The sequence below is a fragment of the Pyricularia pennisetigena genome, assembly GCF_004337985.1.
Source record: "Pyricularia pennisetigena strain Br36 chromosome 7 map unlocalized Pyricularia_pennisetigena_Br36_Scf_7, whole genome shotgun sequence".
Lineage (NCBI taxonomy): Eukaryota > Fungi > Ascomycota > Sordariomycetes > Magnaporthales > Pyriculariaceae > Pyricularia > Pyricularia pennisetigena.
Genome location: NW_021940919.1, coordinates 494,870 through 519,418, shown reverse-complemented (window position 1 = coordinate 519,418; position 24,549 = coordinate 494,870). Strand labels below are relative to the sequence as shown.

At 50.6% G+C, this 24,549-nt stretch overlaps 11 protein-coding genes across 11 annotated transcripts; 9 read left to right on the top strand and 2 right to left on the bottom strand.

Annotated features, from left to right (window-relative positions):
• Positions 1-1,044: 1,044 nt before the first annotated feature.
• On the top strand, positions 1,045-2,469 carry PpBr36_09804 (uncharacterized protein; the record flags this gene model as incomplete). The annotated part of the gene is made up of 6 exons (XM_029896923.1): positions 1,045-1,100; positions 1,198-1,273; positions 1,399-1,896; positions 1,977-2,050; positions 2,163-2,233; positions 2,372-2,469. The coding sequence occupies 6 exons, from the start codon at positions 1,045-1,047 to the stop codon at positions 2,467-2,469; spliced, it is 873 nt and encodes a 290-aa protein (XP_029745287.1).
• Positions 2,470-4,633: 2,164 nt separating this feature from the next.
• PpBr36_09803 (uncharacterized protein) lies at positions 4,634-5,367 on the top strand (the record flags this gene model as incomplete). The annotated part of the gene is made up of 2 exons (XM_029896922.1): positions 4,634-4,958; positions 5,126-5,367. The coding sequence occupies 2 exons, from the start codon at positions 4,634-4,636 to the stop codon at positions 5,365-5,367; spliced, it is 567 nt and encodes a 188-aa protein (XP_029745162.1).
• A 90-nt stretch (positions 5,368-5,457) lies between these two features.
• Positions 5,458-7,872, bottom strand: PpBr36_09800 (uncharacterized protein; the record flags this gene model as incomplete). Its single annotated transcript, XM_029896919.1, has 2 exons — positions 5,458-7,512; positions 7,564-7,872. 2 exons carry the CDS (start codon positions 7,870-7,872, stop codon positions 5,458-5,460), a joined length of 2,364 nt encoding a protein of 787 aa, XP_029745159.1.
• Positions 6,079-6,411, top strand: PpBr36_09802 (uncharacterized protein; the record flags this gene model as incomplete). Its single annotated transcript, XM_029896921.1, has 1 exon — positions 6,079-6,411. One exon carries the CDS (start codon positions 6,079-6,081, stop codon positions 6,409-6,411), a length of 333 nt encoding a protein of 110 aa, XP_029745286.1.
• Positions 6,649-7,398, top strand: PpBr36_09801 (uncharacterized protein; the record flags this gene model as incomplete). Its single annotated transcript, XM_029896920.1, has 3 exons — positions 6,649-6,674; positions 6,744-6,959; positions 7,104-7,398. 3 exons carry the CDS (start codon positions 6,649-6,651, stop codon positions 7,396-7,398), a joined length of 537 nt encoding a protein of 178 aa, XP_029745281.1.
• Positions 7,873-7,933: 61 nt separating the features above from the next.
• Positions 7,934-8,636, top strand: PpBr36_09799 (uncharacterized protein; the record flags this gene model as incomplete). Its single annotated transcript, XM_029896918.1, has 2 exons — positions 7,934-8,420; positions 8,500-8,636. 2 exons carry the CDS (start codon positions 7,934-7,936, stop codon positions 8,634-8,636), a joined length of 624 nt encoding a protein of 207 aa, XP_029745221.1.
• Positions 8,637-9,855: 1,219 nt separating this feature from the next.
• Positions 9,856-11,577, top strand: PpBr36_09798 (uncharacterized protein; the record flags this gene model as incomplete). Its single annotated transcript, XM_029896917.1, has 1 exon — positions 9,856-11,577. One exon carries the CDS (start codon positions 9,856-9,858, stop codon positions 11,575-11,577), a length of 1,722 nt encoding a protein of 573 aa, XP_029745222.1.
• A 1,595-nt stretch (positions 11,578-13,172) lies between these two features.
• On the top strand, positions 13,173-16,073 carry PpBr36_09797 (uncharacterized protein; the record flags this gene model as incomplete). The annotated part of the gene is made up of 1 exon (XM_029896916.1): positions 13,173-16,073. One exon carries the CDS (start codon positions 13,173-13,175, stop codon positions 16,071-16,073), a length of 2,901 nt encoding a protein of 966 aa, XP_029745208.1.
• Positions 16,074-16,633: 560 nt separating this feature from the next.
• Positions 16,634-17,005, bottom strand: PpBr36_09796 (uncharacterized protein; the record flags this gene model as incomplete). Its single annotated transcript, XM_029896915.1, has 1 exon — positions 16,634-17,005. One exon carries the CDS (start codon positions 17,003-17,005, stop codon positions 16,634-16,636), a length of 372 nt encoding a protein of 123 aa, XP_029745210.1.
• A 2,190-nt stretch (positions 17,006-19,195) lies between these two features.
• Positions 19,196-20,505, top strand: PpBr36_09795 (uncharacterized protein; the record flags this gene model as incomplete). The annotated part of the gene is made up of 3 exons (XM_029896914.1): positions 19,196-19,803; positions 19,888-19,951; positions 20,038-20,505. 3 exons carry the CDS (start codon positions 19,196-19,198, stop codon positions 20,503-20,505), a joined length of 1,140 nt encoding a protein of 379 aa, XP_029745383.1.
• A 259-nt stretch (positions 20,506-20,764) lies between these two features.
• Positions 20,765-21,063, top strand: PpBr36_09794 (uncharacterized protein; the record flags this gene model as incomplete). Its single annotated transcript, XM_029896913.1, has 2 exons — positions 20,765-20,996; positions 21,020-21,063. 2 exons carry the CDS (start codon positions 20,765-20,767, stop codon positions 21,061-21,063), a joined length of 276 nt encoding a protein of 91 aa, XP_029745386.1.
• Positions 21,064-24,549: the final 3,486 nt, after the last annotated feature.

The following is a 24,549-nucleotide window of genomic DNA, read 5'->3' as shown; positions in this document are numbered from 1 at the left end:
TGCTATTTCTTTGATGCAGCATGCAGCTGCTTGTGGTTACTGAGGCCCTTTTTTGTGGGTTCCAAGTGCACAACAGTGGAGACAGGTCCTTTCGAGATAATGTCCTAAGGTAGACCTGCGCCCCACCGGCTCTACGGTCGCGGGGCAAGGTCACTGCCGACATGGACAGAGACTACGGAATCACGCTTGCGTGTTCCGTGGTGGTCAGCGATTAATTGGATGTTCAATCCGGCGATCGCATCAGAAGGCAAAAAGAACGAGGGTCAGCACGAGAGGGTGTGCATGTTTTGCACTTGAACTTCAGTCTGGGCTCCACTGTCACCCAGAAAGCTCGCCTGTCCAAATCAGAGACAAAAATGTCAAGCGGCATGTAGAGCTGGAGCGGAGGGCATTCAAGTGGCCCTGTACCTTAATGCTGTGACCTGGCCCGCTCAGCTGGCAGCCCTTTTGGCGGGTCAAATGATGACGTCGACGAAGTCGTTTGTCTTGAAGGGGCGCTTTTTAGGTCAATCCTACCTCACTTTGAGGTAAGGTGCGTGCAGTACATAAGAAATGTCGATGATGGAAAGTTCAACAAACGGCCCTCTGCATCACTTTTGGTTTATTTTCAAATCCAACCCACCTTTCTCCTGTCCAAGTTGACGTGCCACTCCGCATCATATCCGCAAGATCCTACCGACGAAATTCTTCCAAACTCCATAACCCTCGAGAATTCAAACTCTCTTCACAGCTCTGCTGCCTTCTCAGCTCTCCAGCCCGTGGACCGCCACGCCGAAAAAACCCATCAACCACGCCGCACTCTTTAAAGCACTGATTCGTTGGGGCTGTTTTCTCGCAAGACAAGGGGCAGGTTTGCATCCTTGTGTGGTTCTTCACGAAATTAGGGAGAGCAACAATATTGCTTCTTCGGAACCCCCCACTTCCCATTTATCATAACCTGAATCTGGTGCTCCTGGTAGGCGGAGTGCCTACAACCACATCACGGAACCCAGGCCGCCAATAATTCTCCGAATCCTGTAAGGGAAGAAACGAAATCAAATCATCATGTCTGAAAATCAAGGAATTGCTGCGTCTGTCCAGGCTAGGGCACAAGAGGTCGCGTAGGTTTTCCCGTCGCGCGATATGCATGGCCCATTGATTGATACCCATACGCCCATACTGACGCGCGAAACTCTACCTTCCAAAACAAAACAATAGCAGGGAGGATTTCCAGCAAGCCAAGGATTTGGTCAACGATGCCACCAAGAGTGGCGCGTACCTTTACCCCATCAAGGTTTGTGAACTGAGCAATCAATCAAAGCCCCCAAGGGCACAAAACAAAAGAGTGGATATGGCAGGATCGACGGTTTCCAGATGACAGAGATGAGCTAACAAGCCTATCAACCTTCAACTCTACAGGGTATCTTTTACTTCCTAACCCACCGCTCGCTCTGGAAGCCCTTGCTGTCCCGCATTGGACCAACCATAGCCCTCTCCGTGGGTGTCACGGTGCCCATGTTCATCTTCACCTACGTGCCTCAGCTCACGGTGCTGGTGTTTGTGAACGGGCCAGTTGCCGTCTTCACCACAGTTCTGCTGATCCTAAGCGAGTCATCTACCATTATTTCGGTCATCTCGCGCAACTTTCTCCTGCAGGAAGCATTGCTCGACACCTTTGATGGTACCCTGGTGGCAAGGGGCGCCACCAGTATCGTGCAGGAGGGCCGGGAGCTGCAACCAGGTTCCGACCCCATTGCCAAGCTCGGAAAAATTGTCAAGTCTCCCTTTGAGCGCTTCAGCCCGAAGGCCCTGGTCCGGTACTTTATGTATCTGCCTCTCAACTTCATCCCTGTGGTGGGCACCATCATATTCATTCTCATTCAGGGCCGTAACAGGGGACAAAGTATCCATGATCGCGTACGTCAAACATTTGAGATAAGAGCTTCCCTGAGTGGCAGGACTCCAGACTAACTTGTTGATGGCTGGGACCGAGATAGTACTTCCAACTGAAGTCCTGGTCGGCCTCACGCAGGCGTGCTTGGCTGCACGCTCACACCGGAGCCTACTCGGCGTAAGTGTCACGAACTTCCCAGAACCGTTACTTTGATGGATATAATCGTTTCAGTTTTGCAAACTTTCCCATATTATGTGGCGCTAACGCTCGCCTGGTTGCCGTTCCCCAGTTTTGGTGTGGTAGCCACCCTCTTGGAGATCGTGCCGGTCGCTTCAATGTTCTTCTCATTCACAAACGCAGGTACGTTTGAAAGAGGCCCGGTGCTTTTCATTTTTCACTGTTAATTTTCTTCTCCTTTTCTTTCTTCTTGAAAACCCTGATAAGACATTGTGTACACAACCCGCTGACTGGTGCCACCCCCTCATTTCCCTACTACAGTTGGCGCTGCGTTGTGGGCTGCGGACCTGGAGGCCAAGGGGACCCAGGCAACGGAACCATCGGACCAGCCTGCCTCGAGCAATAACAAAGATGACTGAACTTATGGATACGGAATCAGTCCGGGTCTATAAATGGACTCCAAATCAGTTTTTCGCTTTCTGCGTGTGGCTTTCTAGCCTGTTTGCTTTTTAGTGTTTGGTCGATTGTTTCCCCGCGAACAAACAATCACATCATCCGCATGCTGCCGTGTTGGCTAGGATGACCCGCTCGACTTTGACTTGGAGCTAATGAATGTTTTTCCGGGCAAGGGAGGATGCAGCTGAGAAGTCTCGAGTTTATTGCTGACTCTACTTGCTGTCTGCGTTATCATTTTAGTCTGGTGGGATGCTTTTTCTGATTTCTGATTTATGATCGATCATATTTTCCAAATCAGCTCGAGGCCAATCACTCCTCAGCGTAAGTTTATTGTTTGTTTGATCACTGTAGATAGAAACAAGGCCCGGTATCTCGGTTTCTTCGGTCAGTGCGTTCCGAACCCAGGCCTGATTGCATGACGCCCAGAATGACCAGGGCCTTGTAGCCAATGACGGCTAACCCGGATCCCCGGATTTGTTCCTATCTATTTTCTTTTGGGGGGATCTAAGCACCCATGTCGAACGGCTCGACTGTCTTGGCGACTCGAGGCACACCAAAACCTGCCGTAATAATTTTGCTTCGTTACACTTTGTGGTAGATGGCGGTGCTACTTGGTCTCCGATGCATCGCTCCTTGATGTCCGTGTGTTGATACGATGGTATACTTGGTGTCTGCTGAATATTTTTTTTTATTTTCAGTCCGAGACGTATAGTATCAAAAATGTGAACATACACTACTTGTTGATAATCATGTTACGATGTCTGCCCATCCAAGTGTATAGATATATGTATTAGCTCAGTTTCCAGCACAAGTCCTCGTCAGCCCTCATGGGTCTTGACAGACCGCCTTACCAAGCTGCAATGCCTTAGGGGAACAAGACGCAGCAATACATGCCACAAAAGATGGTGATGGCATGCACAGGTCTCGGCAGCACGATGAACCAAATTGTCGGTCTGCTCTGTACGATTTACTGCAACATTGTACCATCTCGATGGGTTTCCTGTGCTGCTTGGCGTTTTCTTTTAATACGGACTGCAAGCAAAACTATGGGTTGAGTAGGTCTTTTTATTTTGTTTTTGTGTGCCGTGGATTTGATGAGCAAAACACTCACAGAAACAAGACGGCCATGAGGATGTTGGATCAACGTGATGTGACGTGGTTATGGAAAGAAAAAAAGTAGTTATATTACCAGCTACTGGTTCTCAATAGCTTCTCACCGCTTTTGAGCTGGGCAAGAAGTCTAGGAGATGGGTTTCGTCCAGGCGAGACAACATCAGCTACGTATGATGCGGACGGTAGATTCTTGGTGATACTGTCCAACACGACCCAAACTGCAAGCAAGCACCGCATCCAGAGGTTGAGCTGGCGGTGAATAGGCCGCTGTAACTTTGATGTCCCTACTGCCTTGCGCTAGGAAGTCTATGTTTTAATGTATATCAGGAAACTGGATCTTGAGCCGTGCGTCTGGTGATCATTGACTACATGGTTTTTGCACATGTCCACTAGACTAAATCAGGGACATTTATCAACCTTTCCTCGGACTTGAGACTGCTGCTACGCAATCATGTCCTAGTCGGTAAAGTGCACGTATTGAAAGTAACGCACCTTCCCAACAATGCTTGGGTACTCAACCCAGGGAAGTACTTGAGCTGTCTCCAATGGCGTATTCCAACGTGCTCTCGTTCCTTCCCCACTGAGGACTTTTCGAGGTGTACACGAAGAATGGCTAGGTCTTATATTCTCATAATTGCTACCTCTCTCCCTCGTCCACAATCTGTCCTGCTTTTTAGAGCAACTGGAGATTGCATTTTGGTCAGTTTTTGGGATCTTGATTCACACTCGCTCACTTTTGATACGCCCTCACTTTGGAACGTCTCCTTGGGAGAAGATATTCAATTCGAGGCCCTTATCCATAACTCGACCTGCTCTCTCGCTCGCTTGTCCGTCTTTTTGATCAAACACATATCCCGGTTGAGTGCCAAGGACATTCAAGCTCCTTTTCTTGATTGTCCACTCTCTTCATGCTAATGTTGCCTTCTTTGGACTGTTTGCCAAGGCTTCATTCTCATCAGCTCGCCCAGGTCTATTGAACAGTTCTCGGCCGGAAGCAAGCCAGGAGACACAGCAATGGAAATTTCCGACCCTCCCGGCCTGCCTCTGAAGCTTGTCTGGGTGCGGTGCTTGCTGCTAGGGTCTCCACTGATATGCATGGTAGGAGCACGCGATATTCCGGAAGCCCGCAATGGGCAAGTCGTCTCCGCCTTTCATGGCCAGCAACAACAGCTAGGGAAAGAAGCCCAAGGCCAGCAAGCACATTCTACAACCCTGGTGCACAGCCAGTCCGAGGTCTTGGTTGTTGAGCCGCGTGCCTATCCTGCTGACTCGGCTCCGCCTCAGCCGTACGGATATGACTATCTCGACCCTCTGTCCGCGATTTCGACAACTGCAGATGGTATGAGATTCACTAGTGAGATGATTCCAGCCCATATTTGCTATTTCGTCAAAGTATCTCTTCATGATGGTGCTAACAGTTGCTTTGCACATTCAGCTGCTTCTCATCCCAATGCCACAGGTGACGACTCTTCAGTTTTACTTCCCTCGTCAGCCTCATTGCTCCAGGCTCTCAGCCAAACGTTTGCCTCTACAGACACAACGTCCGAGATCAAGTTCACTTCAGCTTTCTTGCCGGAGGTGGGCTCCAGGTTCTTGCCCCTGACGTCGACAGGACCAGCAGCGTCAAACTCCATCTCAACCGGATCCAATACGCTATCAGCTCTGCCAGTCGTGACACCACCTTCCCCCATAGAGTCCGAGATATTCCCTTTATCACGGAGAAGCTCCTCGAGGACCGTTATTTTTGATTCTACAGACAGCATAGGCTCATCCCTTGCTTCGGCTACAAATATCATTGAGACATCTGCTGCTCTCTCCGATGGTCCTCAGCAAGCATCTCAGGCCCAGAACTCTGCGAGCATTATTACGGACGCAACCAAAAGTGATGCGGTATCTGAAAAGAGCACATCTACGAGTACACGACTTTCGGGGTTCACAACATCGGCTGCGCTTCCAGTGGGTGGTACTCGACAGGCAAGGACAGCTTCAGCTACCTCGGCAATAATTACACCTACTTCGGCAGGTTGCAGAGGGAATGAACAATGCCTAGGAAGCGTGTCTGTAGCTACGCCAGCAGTAGTTGATGCTCCTTCTCCAATTACTAGCGGAAACGGCGGAGGATGGACGAGCACCATCGGCTTTTGGACCAGTTCGTGGCACAAATGCTTTAAAGATGCCACTGGCACCGAGTTGAGATCTTGCCCTGTCACCACGGCGAACATGAGCTCAACAGTCACCCCAAATGCAACGATTACCTCAACTACATCTCTTGCGGCTTGTACAGGAGGAATCATGTCAGGATCCTGCATCGGCAGCACCGCGCTACCAATTGAGACCTCGTTGACAGATGAAATCAGTACATCTCGCGTAACGAATGCAAGTGCTTCAAACACGACCTCGACGGCACTGGGCAGAGAAACATCTGCCACTGATGCGTTGAGGACTTCTCTTCCTCCTTTATGTACCTCTGGTGCTACCACAGGGTCCTGCGCGGTGACCACCACACCGTTGCCCATATGCACGGGTGGCCTAATGGTGGGTCCCTGCCTTGTCTCATCATTGCCGACAACGTCTACCTCAAGCCCCGTACAGACAACGACAGAGGGGACAACAGTCGCCTCCTCAACTTTGCCAATCTGCACCGGTGGTGCATTGTCGGAGCCATGCAGAGTTCTGCCACTGCCTACAAAGAACTCGACCTCTGCATCATCACTACCACTGTGTACCGGAGGCCCGATGACAGAGCCTTGTCGGGTCCCACCACTCGGCAACATCAGCAGCAGCAACAGTAATGACATGACTACAACATCGGTTTTGCTCCCATACTGCACTGGGGGCATCATGGAAGGTCCCTGCTTGGTTACTGGGGCTTCAGGGGCTCCCACATCAACAAGGCTACCTGCTTGGACGAATAGTACTACAGCCGTGATATCAGCGACTGGTCCAGAGTTAAGATCGTCACCAACGGACCAGCGTCTTCCGGCGTGCACGGGAGCAATAATGAGTGGTCCTTGTCTTATCAGTGGTTCATGGGGACTCGCGACTTCAACGCTACGTCTATCTACTACGTCTGCAGCTGTCGAGTCTACAGCGCAAGCTCCTGAATCTTTAGTCGCCACTACAGCCAGCGCCCTCGACTTTTGTACTGGGGGAGTGATGAGTGGACCCTGTCTCATCAGTGGTACGGCAGACATGTCGACATTGATGCCTCCGCTTACATCTGCCAACACTACTTGGACAGCCATAGCAACAACCAACTCGAGTTCGGCGTCTACTGCATCTTTGCCCTGGTGTACAGGCAGAGTAATGGAGGGCCCTTGTATTGTGAGTGGCTCTGGGGGTATGTCCACGTCGTCGCCTTCATTTTCTCCCACGAATGCCACTTCTTCGATTGCCCCAACTGCAGTACCCTCCCTGCCAAGTCCTCTTCCGCTTTGTACCGGAGGTATTATGAGCGGCCCATGTCTTGCTAGCGGAACAGCAGGCTTTTCCACGTCGTTGATGTCTCCGCTGGAAGGGTCAAGCTCGAGCGCTGGGCTTGTCACTACCAACACTACCATCAGCGACAAGCCACCTGCCAGTACATCGGTTGCGGAAGCAGAGCCCATCTGTACAGGAGGAGAGATGAGCGGTCCTTGCGTTGTGAGCGGCTCTGTGGCAGCCTCGACGCGCCCGCCGACATCAACGTCTCCCACGCTCAATTCAACAGCAGCTACGACAGCTGGTCCTACTACGTCTACGGACAGTCTTCCAGCCCCATCATCAGGCTTGCCTTCTGAGAGTAGTGTTCCAGTTTGTACAGACGGGGAGATGAGCGGTCCTTGTATCGTCAGTGGGACTCCCGGCCCTGCTACATCGATACCCTCGGTGTTACCTGCAACCACTGGCACGATCTTTTCAACTCAACGAGGGGACACCTTGACAGAATCAACATACATCTCTACCTCCTCTGCGCTCCCGTGGTGCACAGGAGGACTGATGAGCGGGCCCTGCATCTTGTCGGGCTCTCGTGGCAACTCGACTTCAATTCCAACAACCAATCCGATTTGGACCAACGCAACAACGACCGCCGAAGTCACGTCAAGTGCCCTTTCAATCTGTAGTGGAGGAGTGATGGGCAGGCCTTGTCTGGCCATTGGCACGAGTGGGAATGTGGCGACCTTCTCCCCGGGAGCTTCTTCTACCTTTGGCGGATCTGTATCCACACCAGAGATTTCAACCACTCCAAAGGCTTCACCAACCAGCAATAGCATGTCGCCGGTGGCCTTGCCCGGTCCCTCATCAATTACTTTGCCAGTTTGCGTTCAAGGCGCAATGAGCGGGCCTTGCATTGTCGTTGGCACCGCTGGGCTTTCCATATCAACTCCAGGAGTCACTGCCGCCGTATCAACCGTGGCACAATGCTTACAAAGTCCTCCTGCCGCCTCTGGTTCTCTTGAAGGCCCCGGGATGGAAATGTCGACCGGCTCTTCACTCAATTATACCAGTCCCTTATCTGGCTACCCGCCAAAAACAACCTCTTCTCTGTATGATCCAACCGCAGCTGTCCCGAGCATGGAAGTCACCTCAAAGAGCACCAGCAGCTCTTTTGACATGGCTACTAGTTTGGCGGATGCTCTGAGAGGCTCACAGGCACAAATCACTGCGTTGGCTTCGAATCAAACCGTAGCGATCAGCAGTTCCCCGAGAACAACAACGACTACAGAGATTGCAACAGTCTTCGCGGATGTCCCCGAGTCGCCGTCATCGACGAGTAGCTCTGGCGACATGCCGGGGTGGTCAGGCCCAATAACAGGTTGGGGTGAGTTCTTCTGTCTTTCGTGACGAGGGGAGAGGGAGGTTCCGCAGGGAGTCGGCCGCGTACTGACATAGATCGCTAGATGGCGCAACCACATTTTTGACAGAAACCACATCGGCATCGACTGCGTCCAACAGTGTCAGCGTAGCCCTGAGTGGTGGCCGCCTAGGACCGGGATATCCGCCTCCGGGTCACAATCTGCAACGGCGGCCCCAATAACATGGAAAAGACCGAAATTTTGGCACCTCTGCCAACTTTGATATCACTTGATAGGAGGATTTTTTGCTGCGGGCACTAGGTAATTATGTGACAAGCAAACTTTGCATTTGTCGTATGCAGGTTTTAGTTTCGTGTAATCTTTTGCTGCTTTGAAGCCTTTGAAAGGAAATGAGCAAAACATTTAGTGCATAGTTGGCCTTTTTGGTGGAGTTATTTTGTTGTTGTTTTGTACCGATTTTGGAAGCTTGAGATACGAGACATATTCCTACAAGTTGAATCTGAGATATTGTTTTTAGCCAAGGAATAGCCAAGGATCTTCAATTCTTAGTGGTTGGTTGCCGTGTTTGTCTCAAGGCTCAGAGGAATAAAACCAAGCTATGGTGCAATCAGTTTTGACAAGTCACGGCACCGACCAACCGACCGACCGACGAACCACGGACCGGCGGCTATCGGCGGGTAATAAGGGAAATTGAAGTTTTACCACATAAAAAAGTCGACTTTTTCCACGGAATGAAGAGCGTATTCCTAGTTTCGGGTGCGGCAGTCAAGCCTCTCCCGATAAATAAAGAGGGTCTTGTGGTTCAAAGCCGAAACAGATCCAGGGCTGAATGGACGTCTAGGCGTACAAGTGGAAAGGAGAGCACGTCATTGCGGGGGGACGGTATCCTCCCGCCCGCTCAGCGACAGAAACGCGGCGGGGCAAATGAAGCAATTGAGAGCTATCAGAGCCTTCACTGAGGGAGGGGCTAGCCTCGCAACGGGTTCTCTTCGGTTTCTCTCTATCCCACGCCAAGGTTAACGAGCCCGATATACACGACTCGCCAAGTGGTTGCTAGTCTTTGGCAAGTGCCAGTTGGTCTACACAAAAAATTGCCATGAGCACGTCATCGCGACTAATGAGCATCCCATACAATGGATTACATATCGCAGAAGCCGACGGTCACGATCTAGGCTGTATAAGACCCGCTGTTAGCTTTTTTCTTTTACCCGGAATAGTGCCACCGTTGAGAAACCGATTCTTTTGATCTAAAATGCTCCGTCTGTCCATCCCATCTTGTGAACATCTTTAGAGTTTTTTACTTACTTTCTCTAGTCGCGTGGAAGTAAGCCTTGGAAAGAAACACCCACTAAACCGTTAGAATTCTTGTGAACCAAGCTTCCAAACTCGCATCTCACCTTGAACTTCCTTTTTACACAGTCCCCCCCACGCACGCCAATAATGGCCAACCCTCCCCACGGCGGCGTCCTCAAGGACCTGTTGGCCCGCGATGCCCCCCGCAATGCTGAGCTGGCCGCCGAGGCAGAGACGCTGCCCGCACTCCTGCTGACGGAGCGTCAGCTTTGTGATCTGGAGCTGATCATCACCGGCGGCTTCTCTCCTCTCGAGGGCTTTATGAACGAGAAGGACTACAATGGCGTCGTAAAGGAGAACCGTTTAACCGACGGTGCCCTCTTCAGCATGCCTATAACCCTTGACCTGTCGCAACAAACCATTGACGACAACGGGGTCAAGCCCGGTGCGCGCATCACTCTGCGCGACTTCCGAGACGATCGCAACCTGGCAATCCTCACGGTCGAGGACGTCTACCGCCCGGACAAGCAGCTCGAGGCCAAGGAGGTCTTTGGCGGCGACCCCGAGCACCCTGCCGTCAACTATCTCTTCAACACTGCTGGCGAGTTCTACGTCGGCGGTAAGCTCGAGGCCGTCAACCGCCTGCAGCACTACGACTTTGTTGACCTGCGGTACACCCCCGCGGAGCTGCGCACACACTTCGACAAGCTCGGCTGGGGCCGGGTCGTCGCCTTCCAGACGCGTAATCCCATGCACCGCGCCCACCGTGAGCTGACGGTTCGCGCCGCCCGCTCGCACCACGCCAACGTCCTCATCCACCCCGTCGTCGGCCTCACCAAGCCCGGCGACATTGACCACTTCACGCGCGTGCGCGTCTACAAGGCCCTCCTTCCCCGCTACCCCAACGGCATGGCTGTGCTGGGTCTGCTGCCGCTGGCCATGCGCATGGGCGGGCCCCGTGAGGCCATCTGGCACGCCATCATCCGCAAGAACCACGGCGCCACACACTTCATCGTGGGCAGGGACCACGCCGGGCCGGGCAAGAACAGCGCCGGTGTCGACTTTTACGGGCCGTATGACGCCCAGTACGCCGTCGAGAAGTACAAGGACGAGCTGGGCATCGAGGTGGTGCCGTTCCAGATGATGACCTACCTGCCCGACAGCGACGAGTACGCGCCGGTCGACACGATCGAGAAGGGCGTCAGGACGCTCAACATCAGCGGCACCGAGCTTCGCTCCAGGCTGCGCAGCGGTAGGGACATTCCCGAGTGGTTCTCGTACCCCGAGGTGGTCAAGGTTCTTCGCGAGAGCCACCCGCCGCGGTCGCAGCAGGGTTTCACCATCTTCCTGACGGGCTACCAGAACAGCGGCAAGGACCAGATCGCGCGTGCGCTCCAGGTGACGCTGAACCAGCAGGGCGGCCGGTCCGTGTCGATGCTGCTCGGCGAGACGGTGCGGAGCGAGCTCTCGTCGGAGCTGGGCTTTTCACGCGAGGACCGCGACAAGAACATTGGCCGCATTGCCTTTGTGGCGTCGGAGCTGACGCGGTCCGGCGCGGCCGTCATCGCGGCCCCGATCGCGCCATTTGAGGCCTCGAGGCAGCACGCCAGGGAGCTCGTGGAGAAGCACGGCGACTTTTACCTCGTCTGGGTCAGCACGCCGCTCGAGCACTGCGAGAAGACGGACAAGCGCGGCATCTACAAGCGCGCCCGCGCCGGCGAGATCAAGGGCTTCACGGGCGTCGACGACCCCTACGAGAACCCCGTCAAGCCGGACCTGACGGTCGACGTGTCGAAGCAGTCGGTGCGTTCGATTGTGCACCAGATCGTGCTGACGCTGGAGAGCAAGGGGCTGCTTGACCGTCTGTAAAGAAAAGAAAGAGAAAAATAGAGGTTTTTACACTGCTTTGATTTTCATTTCTTTTTTTTTTTCTGGGTCCTTATTACTTCAATTTTCATGATCTAATGAATGGTTCAAAATCTTTTTTACGAGAGGTTGGGTTCAAGGGGGAAAATTGGGTACCATCCCCCTGGTTGTTTTTTTTTTTTTTTTTTCTTGGTGATAAGGAATAGACGGTGAGAGCCCTGGGAAAAGGGATACCGCTCAATGAAACAATATAGCGTGATGATCTATTTTTTTGGTTTTGTTTTTATCGCCTTGGATTGTTTCATTCGCTTTTTACTGATGTATGCAAATGTAAACTTACAAGAATAACTTGAATACCAAACAAGGTTCCGTAGGTAGAAAGGTATGTAGACTGGATAGATTACGGTAGACAAGATCTCCTTCAGCGTCGGTTGTACATCGTCAACAAAAACAAAGATTGATTGACTGCATTTAAGCAGCGCGCGCCGGGCCGAGAGCTCTAGACGCCACTCACGACACCCCCCTTGATCCTCCGAGGGTGCATTGGCGAAAGGGGTGATTGGGAACAAAGCGAGATGCGGCTGGGCAAAGCGCTTAACGGGGAGGATCAAAGGCCATTACGGAATGTGTTACCGGTCACAATGCCTGGCTGCCCAACCGTAGAAATCAACCCAAGTCATCAGCGCAGCAATGCAAGAGCGGACGTGGTGGTGCGTGGTGCTACTTGAACACATCGGACGTGCCCCTCCCTCCACAAGCACACATCCAGGCGCCCGCTTCCTGCGGGTCAGCCCCATATTTCAAGAGAAGTCTGAGCGAATCATCTCTGGCGTGTCCCCCTCTCTTGCCGATCCAAGTGAGCAATCGATCCACAAGGTGCCAGGGGGTAAAGTCTTTGGCCTTAGTTTACCGCCGGTTCAACTGGTTTACTGCTAAAGTCGAGGTAGTGTGATGTGTGGTAGCGTTAGGCTTTGCACACCCCCTGGAACCTAAAAAAAGGCCGACTTGTGACTGAGCTTCACTTTGCTGCATTGCCAACGCGCATCCATCCCCTCTCCAGCTTTTTTTTGTGCCTGCCATCACATCGTGTCGTTTTTTTTCCGGTTCTATCAGGTTCGACTCTTGAGATACCCCAGGGCGCGTCTGATTGTTTTCTTCTTTACAGATTGCCCTTTTTGTTTTTCGGCGATCTTTGATTGGGAGACTTTTGTTTTTTCTTTTTTCTTTTTCTTTTGAGACAACCAACCACCCCTCATCATTTTTTTTTCGTTTTCGAAATCATCCCCGTCTCGTCTTGGGAGCTCCACGCCCCTACACCGCCGAGTGAAGCCCAACCAACCTTGCCTTGCAATCCATAGCAACCACAGACGTTCCGAACCGACCCCCCATTACTCAGCTATCATCTCGAGTTCTTGGGGGACCGTTTCTTCTTCCTCGCACGAACTCTGTTGATTTTCTTCTCTGCGAAGCTTCAAACCCTTTTGTCGTCCCGTCTCTCGAAACGAAAACGTCCAAATTCAGCTTAGCCTGATCTCCAACAACCTTTTTTTTCTCTATCTCGTCTCACAGCACCCTCAAGGGTGTTGGCATGGTCCACCATGCCTTCCAAAGAGTACGACAGGGATAACATCATTCATGTCGACATCGACGAAGAAGAGACCGCTTCTGCGCTGCCGAAGCGGAAGAGCAGCAGGGCCGAACGTCCTTCCGGCGACAGGGACAAAGACCGGGACCGGGACCGGGACCGAGATCGAGATCGAGATCGGGACAAGGACAGGGACAGGGACAGGGACAGAGACAAAGACAGAGACCGAGAGAGGGACCGCGACCTCCGCCACAAGTCGTCACGTTCCTCGAGACACCCCCGGACCTCGGCCGACAGCGATCTGCAGTCTTCGTCCCATTCCCACCGCAAGCGCCGACCCAAGGACCGGGACCGCGACAGAGACAAAGACCGCGACAGATCACGAGACAGGGAACGTCACCGGGAGAAGGACCGCGACAGGTCGAGGTCGAGATCCAGGTCCCGCGACAGGCCGCAGAACCGATTCGATGGCGTGGAAAAGTCGGAGCTGAGCGCGGACGTCGTCCCTGAGATTGCACGTACCCGCGCGCCGCGCCCGTACCCTGGGTTCAGCAAAGCACACAGTAAGGAGAGCGTCGCACTAGACAGCAAGGAGGACCTCTCACAGCAGCAATCGTCCGCAGTGTCGAGGACCCGCCGCAGCAACGATCCGCCGACCCCCGAAGCCACCGACCTCGGCGGCGGCGATGCAGGCAGCGACAAGCTCAAGCGATCCAAGTCGGTCGACGAGAGGAAGTCATCCTCGAGCCTCCGCAAGAGCAACGACCGTCCGCCCAGCCCCCCAGAGACGAACCTATCGGAGCCCAAGGATCGGAGGAGTTCGGGCACTCCAACGTCTACGAGATCGCGGGATCGAGACGACGCAGAAGGAGGCGGAGTTAGTGGGGTGCGCTCGACCGTCACGTCGTGGCTATCGAGAGCATCTTCAAAGCATGAAGATAGGTCCAAGGTCTCAACAAAGTCCAGAGCGTCTTCGAGCCAAGCCACCTACCTACGTGCGCCCACCGAGACGGAGACCAAGGCGACCTCGAGATCAGGTGCTCCCTCGACGGCGTCGTCGAAGCGTACAATTCACGTTCGCACAAGTCGACCAGACCCAATTGACGTTAACCTTTCTCCAGAATCGGCGCAGGATTCGTCCCCCAAGACACCAACGGCCACTCCACAGTTCCCTCCACCGCCGCCGCCCATGTTCGCCGACAGCAAGCACGGCGCCGGTGGGTTGCGCATCCACGATCCGCCAGAGCCCGTGCAGACGCCCTCTCACGAATATGGGCCCCCGCCACCGCCACCCCCGCCTCCACCCCTGAGCATTTCCGAAACCCCCAAGGTCAACTACCTAATGCAGCACGGCGGGCTGCCCAAACCCGTCTCCAAGAACTTCCTAGACGCCCTCCCCCGTCAGAACGGCACCAGGCCCTCCAACCCTCCGCTGAGCGGCACCGAAACGCTCTTTGCCCCCTTCTTTAACCTTCTAGACCAGTATCAGACGGTATTGGAAAACCAAGGGTCCGTTGCCGTGGCCACGGGCCACAAAACCATCGCCAGGCGGATACTGGATCGTCTGGACAATGTATTCACCAGAGACCTGCCCGAAGACGGGTGTAGCTGCGTCATGTGTGAGAAAACTGGCCGGCTTGCCCGAGGTCTAGGATGGGGAGAGGTTTTGGAAAAGTACAAGGGCGAGAACCCACCTTGGCCGCCCTTTGACCTGAGTTCTCTAGGCATTAGAGATCCCGATGAGGTGGTCGACAGTCTTCCGCCGCGACCCGACTCGCCTATAAAGATGGATCCGGATATTGCAGAGGAGTTCCGCGGCCACTACCTACGGCAGAACAAAAAGGTTAAGGCGGCTGTTGACAAGTGGTTGACTAGTTGCGCCGAGGCACCGCCGCCGCAGGAGGTCGATGATGAAACGCTAACCTTTGCCATCCTCACCAACCTCGACATCGAAGAGCAGCCCTACTTTAACGCGCTCCTGGCCGGGTCGAAGGAGTTACAGCCCGCGATGCGCGCACCAACACCGATGCGCAAGAAGCCCCGGCAGGACTTCCTCGTGCGTACCGGGCTCGCCTTGCAGCGCTGGTATGGTCTGCAGCTGGTACCGCGCGACGCCGAGACGGCCGTGTACCTGATCAAAAATCTGCACATGCACGACCTCCTCCGCGCCGTCAGCGATATCAACACCTCCGAATGGGAGCTACTGACATCAGGCCGCTTCGATGGATTTTTGTGGAACGGTGCCGATGATTCGATGAATGATCTGCTTACGCCGATCGCCGAGACGCCTTCGTCGCGTGCTGGAACGCCCAATGCGAGTGGCTTCTTCTCCCCGCGGAACTTCACCCCTTCGCGGGGTCCCACGCCCTACAGCCGTGGGCCGACACCGGCGTCGTTCATCAGCGGCGTATCGTCGGCAGTCGTCGTACCCCCTGGGATGCCGGGTGGCGGCAACAATGGCGGTAAGACTGCCGTGACGCTGGACGAGGAGCTCGAGGTTCAGGTCCTGTCCGAGGTTGAGCGGCACATCTACCAGGGCATGGAAGCGCTCGAGGACGCCTTTGAGGTGCTCCACCAGCGGGCCGAGGCGGTGCGCAACGCACTGCGACAGCGCAACGCAGGCCTGCAGATCGGGCTCTCGCGGCGGCGGGCCGGTAGCACGGCTCTGCCGACGGTGGCTTCTGGCGGGAGTGTCGGCACGGCGGGCCAGGACGGCTCGCCGAGGTTCGATACGTTCTACGGCCAGGACGATGATACGTTCTCGATGGCTAACGAGTCGGATTGGGGCGCGGACGAGTTTGGAGAGCTCCGGCCCGACGACTCGGCGAGCAACATCAGCAGCTCGAGGCACAGGCGGCCCAAGAGGAGGAACGAGAGGAGGACGCCGGCGCCGATTGAGGAGGAGGAAGAGTAATTTAAGAGAATTTTTCTTTGACGTGTTGTAAATGAAAACGAATTTGATGAACTATGACGGGTAAGGGAGGGCATGGCGGTGGTTTTCTGTTTTCGTCTTTTTTTTAAGTGGCATTGACGAATTTGTCTAGATTGCCTTTTTTTTTCTCTCTCTCTCTCTTTTGCTTCTTTCAACTTCTGCAAGAGCATCATGTCTGATATTATCATTGCATCTTTGCGGCGAGATACCATTGCATAGAGACGATTTGAGGACCTCTAAAATGAATATACATTCTCGGGGTTCCATTGCTTTTTCTGCCTTGTCCTGCGCTGTTTTGTGTAAAGGAGAAAGAAACGGACCGTTGTCTATTTGCCAAATTATCTACGCACTTACATACGTTTTTCCTCCCTGGGTTGTGGCGAAACCTGACCAGCATCTTCCCCAAAAGCTTCACGGGCGCCATCCTATGTGCTTATGAGCTCACGTGGGTCAACGGTAACATTCAAAAAACTTGAAAACGCAGGCGTCTGTAAAGGAACAGGATCCATTTAATTTCAGTCCAAGAAATCCTTTTTTGTTTCTCAATGCGAACAAGGCAAAAAGGAGGAGGATGAGAGGTGGGGGGGCCGAGAACACAAAAGCTTACAACAACTGAGCCCGAGGGTGATGATATTGAACGCCAGGCGGCACGCCTCGATGCAAGGGTCAGGTTCGCATTGGAGGGCCTTGTGGTTGGAGGTGGGCGAGACCACGGCGGTGCTGTTGTTGTCGGTCGTGACGTTGACCATTGTTCCCACGTCGGTCTGGGGTGGGATTCCATCTCGGCCTCCTGCTGGTGCGGATGAAGCAGGGGAAGACTGCGAGGGCAAAGAAAGGTTCAACGCTCCTTGGTGGGATGGCAGTGCGCAAGCAAGTGCCACGAAAAGGCAGGCGACGGCGCTGAGAAAGTGCATGTTTCTTGATTGTGTTCTATGATGGAGTGAATACAAGAAAGATGGATGTTGGCAAGGCTGATTTGAGGAATGGATAGAAGCTGTTGATGACTTGCTGTGATGCTGTCTGGGTATAGGGACACGAGGGACTGTCAGAGAGAGGAGAGCGAGGCTGATTTATACAGACGGAATCTCCCTATGATCATTGCTGCCTCATCTATTTGGATCTTGCGACTGGGCAAGCGTATCTTTGTCCCTACTCACAGACTCCGTCTCTTCCACCCATACTTCCCCGCGCTTGCTAGCTGCCCTAGTTCTGCATGAATGAATGTATGGTTGAGGCATTTTTCATCTCGCTTGATCAAGTGTAAATCTAAAACCTTGAACATTAGTCTTGGGTAAGTTGGGGACATCAAAGGTACATATTTCACCAACGCTCAGCTACCTGTATCTCCAACTTCATGCGAATATATCTTGTCTATCAAGAGAAAATGCCTAATAAACTTTGATACCATATGCATATTTTACGAGAAGAAAAAGGGGACTTAGCTCAAAGTGACAATCGGCCTAGATGCCGTACATGTGCCTCTTGATGGGTGGCTAGATGCTACCCGCAACTGGCCTCCCGCGCTTCAAAAGGCAATTGGCTTCTGTTATAATGGTCACATCACTAGCTCAAAGCAAAAAGATGTTTAGCAGCCTTGACGAGAGTGATGGGAGCAACTTACTTTCGTACACGAGCAAGAGACGCTACAGACCCGATGAAGAATTGCGTGAAAAAAATCAGTTAGTGTCTGACGATTTTCAACAGCAGTTGAGAGCCCAGTTGCTTATCTAGCCCAGTTACTCATGCATGCTCAGTGAACACCACATTCCCAACTATCGGTCAGTGGACACTGCTTTTGGGCTTTTCTATACCATTCCAGGCAAGCCTCAGCGAAGAGGCCAGACCACCGCCTCCATAGGAGCACCTGTGAGTCTGGCTTTTGTCCCGCATAGGGTAGTGCAGGTAGCTAGTTAAAGGAGAGGCAACGGATGGCCGCCAATTCAAACAAGCCATCAGAAATAAGCATGACTCTAAATCGGTCGAGTAGGCACCTCAGAGGACAAGATAAGCCAAGCTTTCTCGAGCAACTGGACTAGACCATTAACCAAAGGCAATGTGGTGCTTGACGGTGGATCTGCCTGGTTGACAGATACGGTGTTAGGGCTGAACCAAACCAACAAGACACCTTATTAACGTAAAAGGGACAGCTTATCAAGATGATGATAAAGAGAAAGTCGAAATCAAGGTCATAGCTCCAGAAGCTTGGGACGCAAATCAGAAAAAAAACAATCTAACTCACGATTGCTCCTGAGCTTGCCTTGTACATTAAATCAAGTGTGCACACCAAGTCAAAAGCTTAATCTAACGGAAGCAGCGTTGAACCTACCCTGGACCCATGGACCCACTCAGGGGTCACCCCTCAATACTTGTTCTACCTGGGGCATAGACCCAGTATAGGAGGGAAGTCATCACTGGTCTCTCGACACCAAAAGATAGCAAGCTCCAGGTCGGCGTCCCTTTTGCCTCGAGACCGATGCAATTCAAATATTTTTTTTAATGATCGTGTTTGTCGACCTGGACGATCACATCTCGACGTCGATGAGGCTCCGCATAACAAACCGCGCATAATACCAGCTGTTGATTTTTGTTAGATGGATACTAGTGAAGCTAGCATGTGTCTCTTTTTTCACTGAGATCTGAAGGGCAAAAATTAGACGTCATTACTTCCACTGCATTGTGAAAGTTACTAGCGCAAAGTTCGTGATCTCTAGTTTATACATGTTTTGGCTGTCCCGTTGGTGGGAACGAGATAGTTACGGATTCCTTACCTACCTTGTAACAAGTTCAGTGGGCGAGAACAGTGATCTTGCTTGCCAACACAAGCATATAAAATTGGAAGGTGATTCTCTCAGATTAGGTCTGGATTCACTGTGTTTCTCAATCAGCTCTGCACTACTTTCTCTGGGTTATCAGCCACAAAAACCTATCAATTTACCCTAAATCTCCTGAAACTTTTAAATAATACGCTCGACACTCATCTCTCTCTCCATCTCCACAGCTCTTCTTTCCAAGATCCAAACACCCAAGGCACACAAGCCACGCAAGACCAGGCTACAAGTCGATCCAGCCCTTCCCACAGACAAGACCATCTTTTCAAAAAAAACATGTCTGAGAGCATCGGTGCAGTACTGGCCATCGGCTCGGCCCTGGCCCCCCTCCTGGACCCGACGGGCATATCGCTGGCCATATTCACGATCGTCTCACTCGTCCTGGGCATCGCAGAGCACCCCGCACAGCCCGACAGCCACCGCCAGACGGCGTTCCGCATCCACATGGGCCTGGACTCGATTTCGGGCCAGAACAAGGGCGGGCACATTCCCGACGTGCGGGTGTGGGACGAGCGGGGCAACTGGTTGGGTGCCGTATGGGGCGACGATAAGGACGTAGCAGCGGGCGACTTTGTCGACATCACGGTGGATCTGGACAAGCCACACCAGCCTACGTACTCGCTCTTTACGGCCAACGAGAACGACGTCTGCATAGCCTACGTCACGCAGACGCTGGCCACGGGCGAGAAGTACAGTTGGACGGGGCAGTGGGCGCGAACTTGTTCGAAGCCATGGTACTTTTCAGAAGTTGTCTACGACGGCCGCGACAATCTGGCCTGTGCATGGCTTTCGATGCACAACATTGACAACAAGAGTACCTCGGCGTTGCAGCTCCACATCCACGAGTTCAAATACACGGATGATAACAACAAGTCCCTTGAGTAGTGAGTTTGAGATTGTTGATGCAGAAAAGTTGTCATATGACTCTCGTTGATCTGATGGCTGACCAGCGCCACCATATCGAACAGCTTCTGTGCGGGAAGTCCCACGATGAAATTCTACACACACTTTGATCCAACAGAAATCGACCGGGTAAGATGCTCCAACTCACTCGTCGCCCTTTTTTTTTGCTCCGCCGCACACCAAGCTAATCCAAGCTCCGTGCCTCACCATCGCAGTGGGAAACCCGCAGACCCGAAGACCAAAACTTGACCCGCGCCATCGTCCACGTCCCTGGGAAGACAGACTCGCAACATCGAAGCATCCGCCGCAGCCGGGAGAACAACAGCCTGCAGCCCAGGCAGCTCCCGCCCGTCTCCCGGGCCTCTGGACCGTCCAAGCCGCGCGGCGGCCACAGAGAGCGGCCGCGGTCCGCCCACGGCAGCTGGCTGATCAAGTCGCGGCGTGGGCAGAGTGCGTCAGTGCTGTGCGCGGATCCGGCGTCGTGGGGCCCCGACTTCGTCTCGTACTCGGAGGGCTTGTACTGCAACATGGAGACGAGGGAGGTGCTGCCCCTGTGCGACGCGGCGGCTGGGCTGGTGACGGGCTGCTTTGACGATGGGGTCAACATTGTCAGGAGGAGTAAGGTCGAGAGGGGCGATGTCCTGGACGAGTTGGGGTATGACAAGGTCGACGAGTGGCTCTGAGTATAGCGTGAATTTTAAATCGTGGATCCTTCCTGCATCTTGCATATGTTCAGGGCTCATGGTCTGGTAGTGGCATGTGCCTTTTTGTGCGGTGGCTGAACTTTTTTTTTTTTTTTTTGGGAACGTGAAGATGGCCCATAACTATAAGAAGCCAACCATTTCTGGTAATGCTGCTGGTTGCTTCCAACCATCTGTCCTCGAAACTGGCCATCAACAACCTAATCCATACCATTCATTCATTCCTGTATTTTATCAAGATATGAAGATTTTCGCTTGTGTTCCCTGGCTTCTTGCAGCCATAGCTGTGGCCCATCCAACCCTGGAGGGAACGATGGGCAGCAACAGCAGCAACAGCAGCAACAACAGCAACAGCACTTGGACGCCGCCACTCGGTCCTGTTGACACTCTCGTCAGCCCCAAATGCCCATATGAACCCTGCGAAGCGGCCTGCAATTTCTGGCCTATACTTTTCTCTTTCGGTGCAAGCTGTGGTGAGTTGCCCAAAATATCCCAGATTGCATGTTTGGACTGTTCATTTGTGTGGGAGAGATTGACTGAAACCTTGTTTTGCGATGGCAGCCATCTGCGCACTTCATCATCGCCATTGCTATGGTTGAGGAGTTATACACCGGGAGCGGGGGTGGGTGGGTGAACGTTGGATGTGAGCACAAGGATGGATTCTACGGAAAGCTGGGTTGGAAATCGATTTGCCCCACACCTATCTCCCTACCTACCTACCTACCTACCTACCTAGGAGCTTACAGCTTATTGTACATAGTTCTTCTACACTTTCTGCAATTGATGATGCCTGGCTTTCGGAAGATCCACTGCAAATCCCTTCGAGGTGCACGGCGTGCATCCCGTTCCGCTCGTCACAGGTCCAAGTGACAAGTCGATGGACAACTGCCCTTGTGGCGTAGTGGTAGCGCGTCGCACTTGTAGCACATCTGTTGTGGTCTCCATGCGAAGGTCCCTAGTTCAATCCTGGGCGGGGGCAGGTTTCTGTTTTGGGCGGTGTTCGTTGCCGGTTGCCTTGGTGCGACATCTCCCTGGAATTCTTTTTTTAAGTGGTCACTAACAGATAGATACACACGGCATCCCACAGAGTTGATTGAATGGGGTGTGTTTTGGATGCCTAATGCCTATAAAGGCGATGCTCAATTGGGAGCTATTGCAACTTTGCCGTAGGCGTTGGGGACCAGAATGGTGCGGGGCTACTGACTGTACAACTCACTGGGGTCGGGACGGGTGCGGCTACGAATAGAATAGCGACTTCGTTAACGAAAAGAGGTTTGCATTTCCGTCAAGATTAAAGTTTTTTTTTTCTTTTTTTAAACTTTTCTGTCAAAATTCGTTTTTTTTTTAAACTTTTTTTTTAAATTTTTTAATTTTTTTCGCATCATTTTCTCGTTTTATTTTCGACACAGGGTAATCTTTTCAACGGCGTCTGCTGGGATTTTATAGTCCGCTGCAATCTCATCTTTATGCGTTTGTATATCCATTGTAGTCTCAGTGCTCAGACTAGACCCCCCTGCTTCGCAGTGGGGACCGAGCGCTCCATGTACCTTTCAGCCACATGGCTTTTCGACCAATTACATTGGCCGAAAAGATCGCGCTCGTTCTAGTCTGAGGACAACTTTGGGCATTTCGCAGCTCGTAAAAGGTATTTGCACTGTATTCGCACTGTGAATGCATTGCATACGAAAAAAATAACAGCATAACCACTGTATGTAATTAAATACTCAAATAAAAAATTAATAAAAATCGTAAAAACATGGGGTAACCTACGTTGCGATATTTGAATTTTTGTTATTTTTTTAACGCAGACGGTATGATTATAACAGCTTTAATTACGTGAATTTTCAAATATCAAGTATTATCTTTATTTTTTTTTCTAGTTTTATTAAAATTATTATTATAGATAATAATAATCAATTTCAAGAAACCATATATTGTAGAGCTCATAGTTTTAGCAATTTAACGATGAAAAATGCTAGTCTCAATGCTCAGACTAGACCCCCCTGCTTCGCAATGGGGACCGAACGCTCCATGTACCTTTCAGCCACATGGCTTTTCGACCAATTACATTGGCCGAAAAAATCGCGCTCGTTCTAATCTGAGGACAATTTGTTAGTCTCAGGGCTTATCCCTGAAGCCCAAAGCTCCACAATTGATCCATTTCGTTCGCTTCGCTCCATTTCGTGGCTTAATTGCGGTTTTGCAATGTATTTGTGGGTCCATCCAAAGAACGTTTTGGTTTAGGTTTGAGGACAATTTGTCGATTTTCGCCGTTTATGGCGGTATTTTTGGCCTTTTTGCGACCGACACTCCCTTATTATTCCACAACCACGCAAAATATCGAAAAAAAAAATATCGTTGAAAATAGGAATTGTTAAGCTTTTTTTATAAATCCAAAACTTTTTGCACCCGGTACGCCAATTAAAAGTTGGATATAACCCGCCCTTAATCCGTTTATGGCGGTACTGTTTTTTCGATTTTTTTTTCGATTTTCGATTTTTTTTAATATTATTTTTAATTTTTGACCAAATTTTATACTTTTTGCACGTGGAGGGTCGTATATATGTATATATCGTTCTAAAAAATTTTGGTGTTTATATCGGATTATATAAGCAGTTAAATAAGCGGATAGGTAAAGTATATACTTTTTTATATATAATTTACAATCGAAACTCGCTTATATTTTTACCAGTTTTAACGATAATGAAACCAAAATTTCAAAGATTCGATTACGTATATAAACAAACGTCCAAATCCAATTGTACTTACAATATCGGCTTTGAAAACTGTTTAATAAAAACAAATGGTAAATGTGTATTTTACAAATTTTTTTGCTTTATTTAATTAATTTTATATTATTTTTGTTTTGCAGCAGAATTTTGTGGTTTTTGCACGTGGGGGGTGGCATATATATACTTAATATAATATCACATTTTTGTACGTATACCTAGTTATATAAGCCCTTAAATATACGGATAGGTAAGGTATATCCAATTTTATATATATTTTACCATCGAAATGCTTTTACATTTTTACCAATTCTAACATTAAGAAAACCAAAATTTGAAGAAGTGGATTATATATATAAATAAACGTTAACGTAAAACCCGATTTGCAATACCGGCCCTTCTTATGTTTTTATATAAACAAATGCTAAATTTGTGTTTTTTTTGTATTTTTTGCTTTATTTAATTGAATAAAATTTATAAAAAAAAACTTATATAAAATCTATTAGCAAATTGATTAAGGAATATATCAAGTGAAAATATTTTCATTCTACCAATATTTGCGTAAATTATTTAATTTTTTAACAAATTGTTAATTTATATAAGAATATTAATAAAACTTTTATTTTAATCGATAATTGCATGCACTTTGCAGTATTAGGTTTACTAAGGTATAAAAGCTGTAAACTAAATTAAAATAATTATTGCATACCATTATTTAAAACAAGAATTAAATATAATAAAAAATTACAGATTTTATTTAATATTTTAATATCTTTCCAAATACAGTAGCTATAAAGACGCGGCCGGCATTCAAGTACTCAGCAAACTCCAATAAACTTAACGCAAATTACTATATATTTTTATAATTTTTATTTATTTTTTTATACGAATATTTAATTGCATACTATGGGTACATTATTTTCTTTTACCATTATAATGCGAATATATTGCATTTACCCGCTACAAACGGCAGAATACCACAAATTATCCTTATATTAATAAAATAATTATAAGCGATATCGTAATATTAAATATATTATTAAAAATACCGTTATAAACGGCGAAATGCGACAGATTATCGTTGGTGGTACCGCCATGAACGGCGAAATGCGACAAGATGTCCTCAGACTAGAACGAGCGCGATCTTTTCGGCCAATGTAATTGGTCGAAAAGCCATGTGGCTAAAAGGTATATGGAGCGCTCGGTCCCCACTGCGGAGCAGGGGGGTCTAGTCTGAGCACTGAGACTAACAATTTGTCGCATTTCGCCGTTTATAGCGGTACCACCAACAAAACAC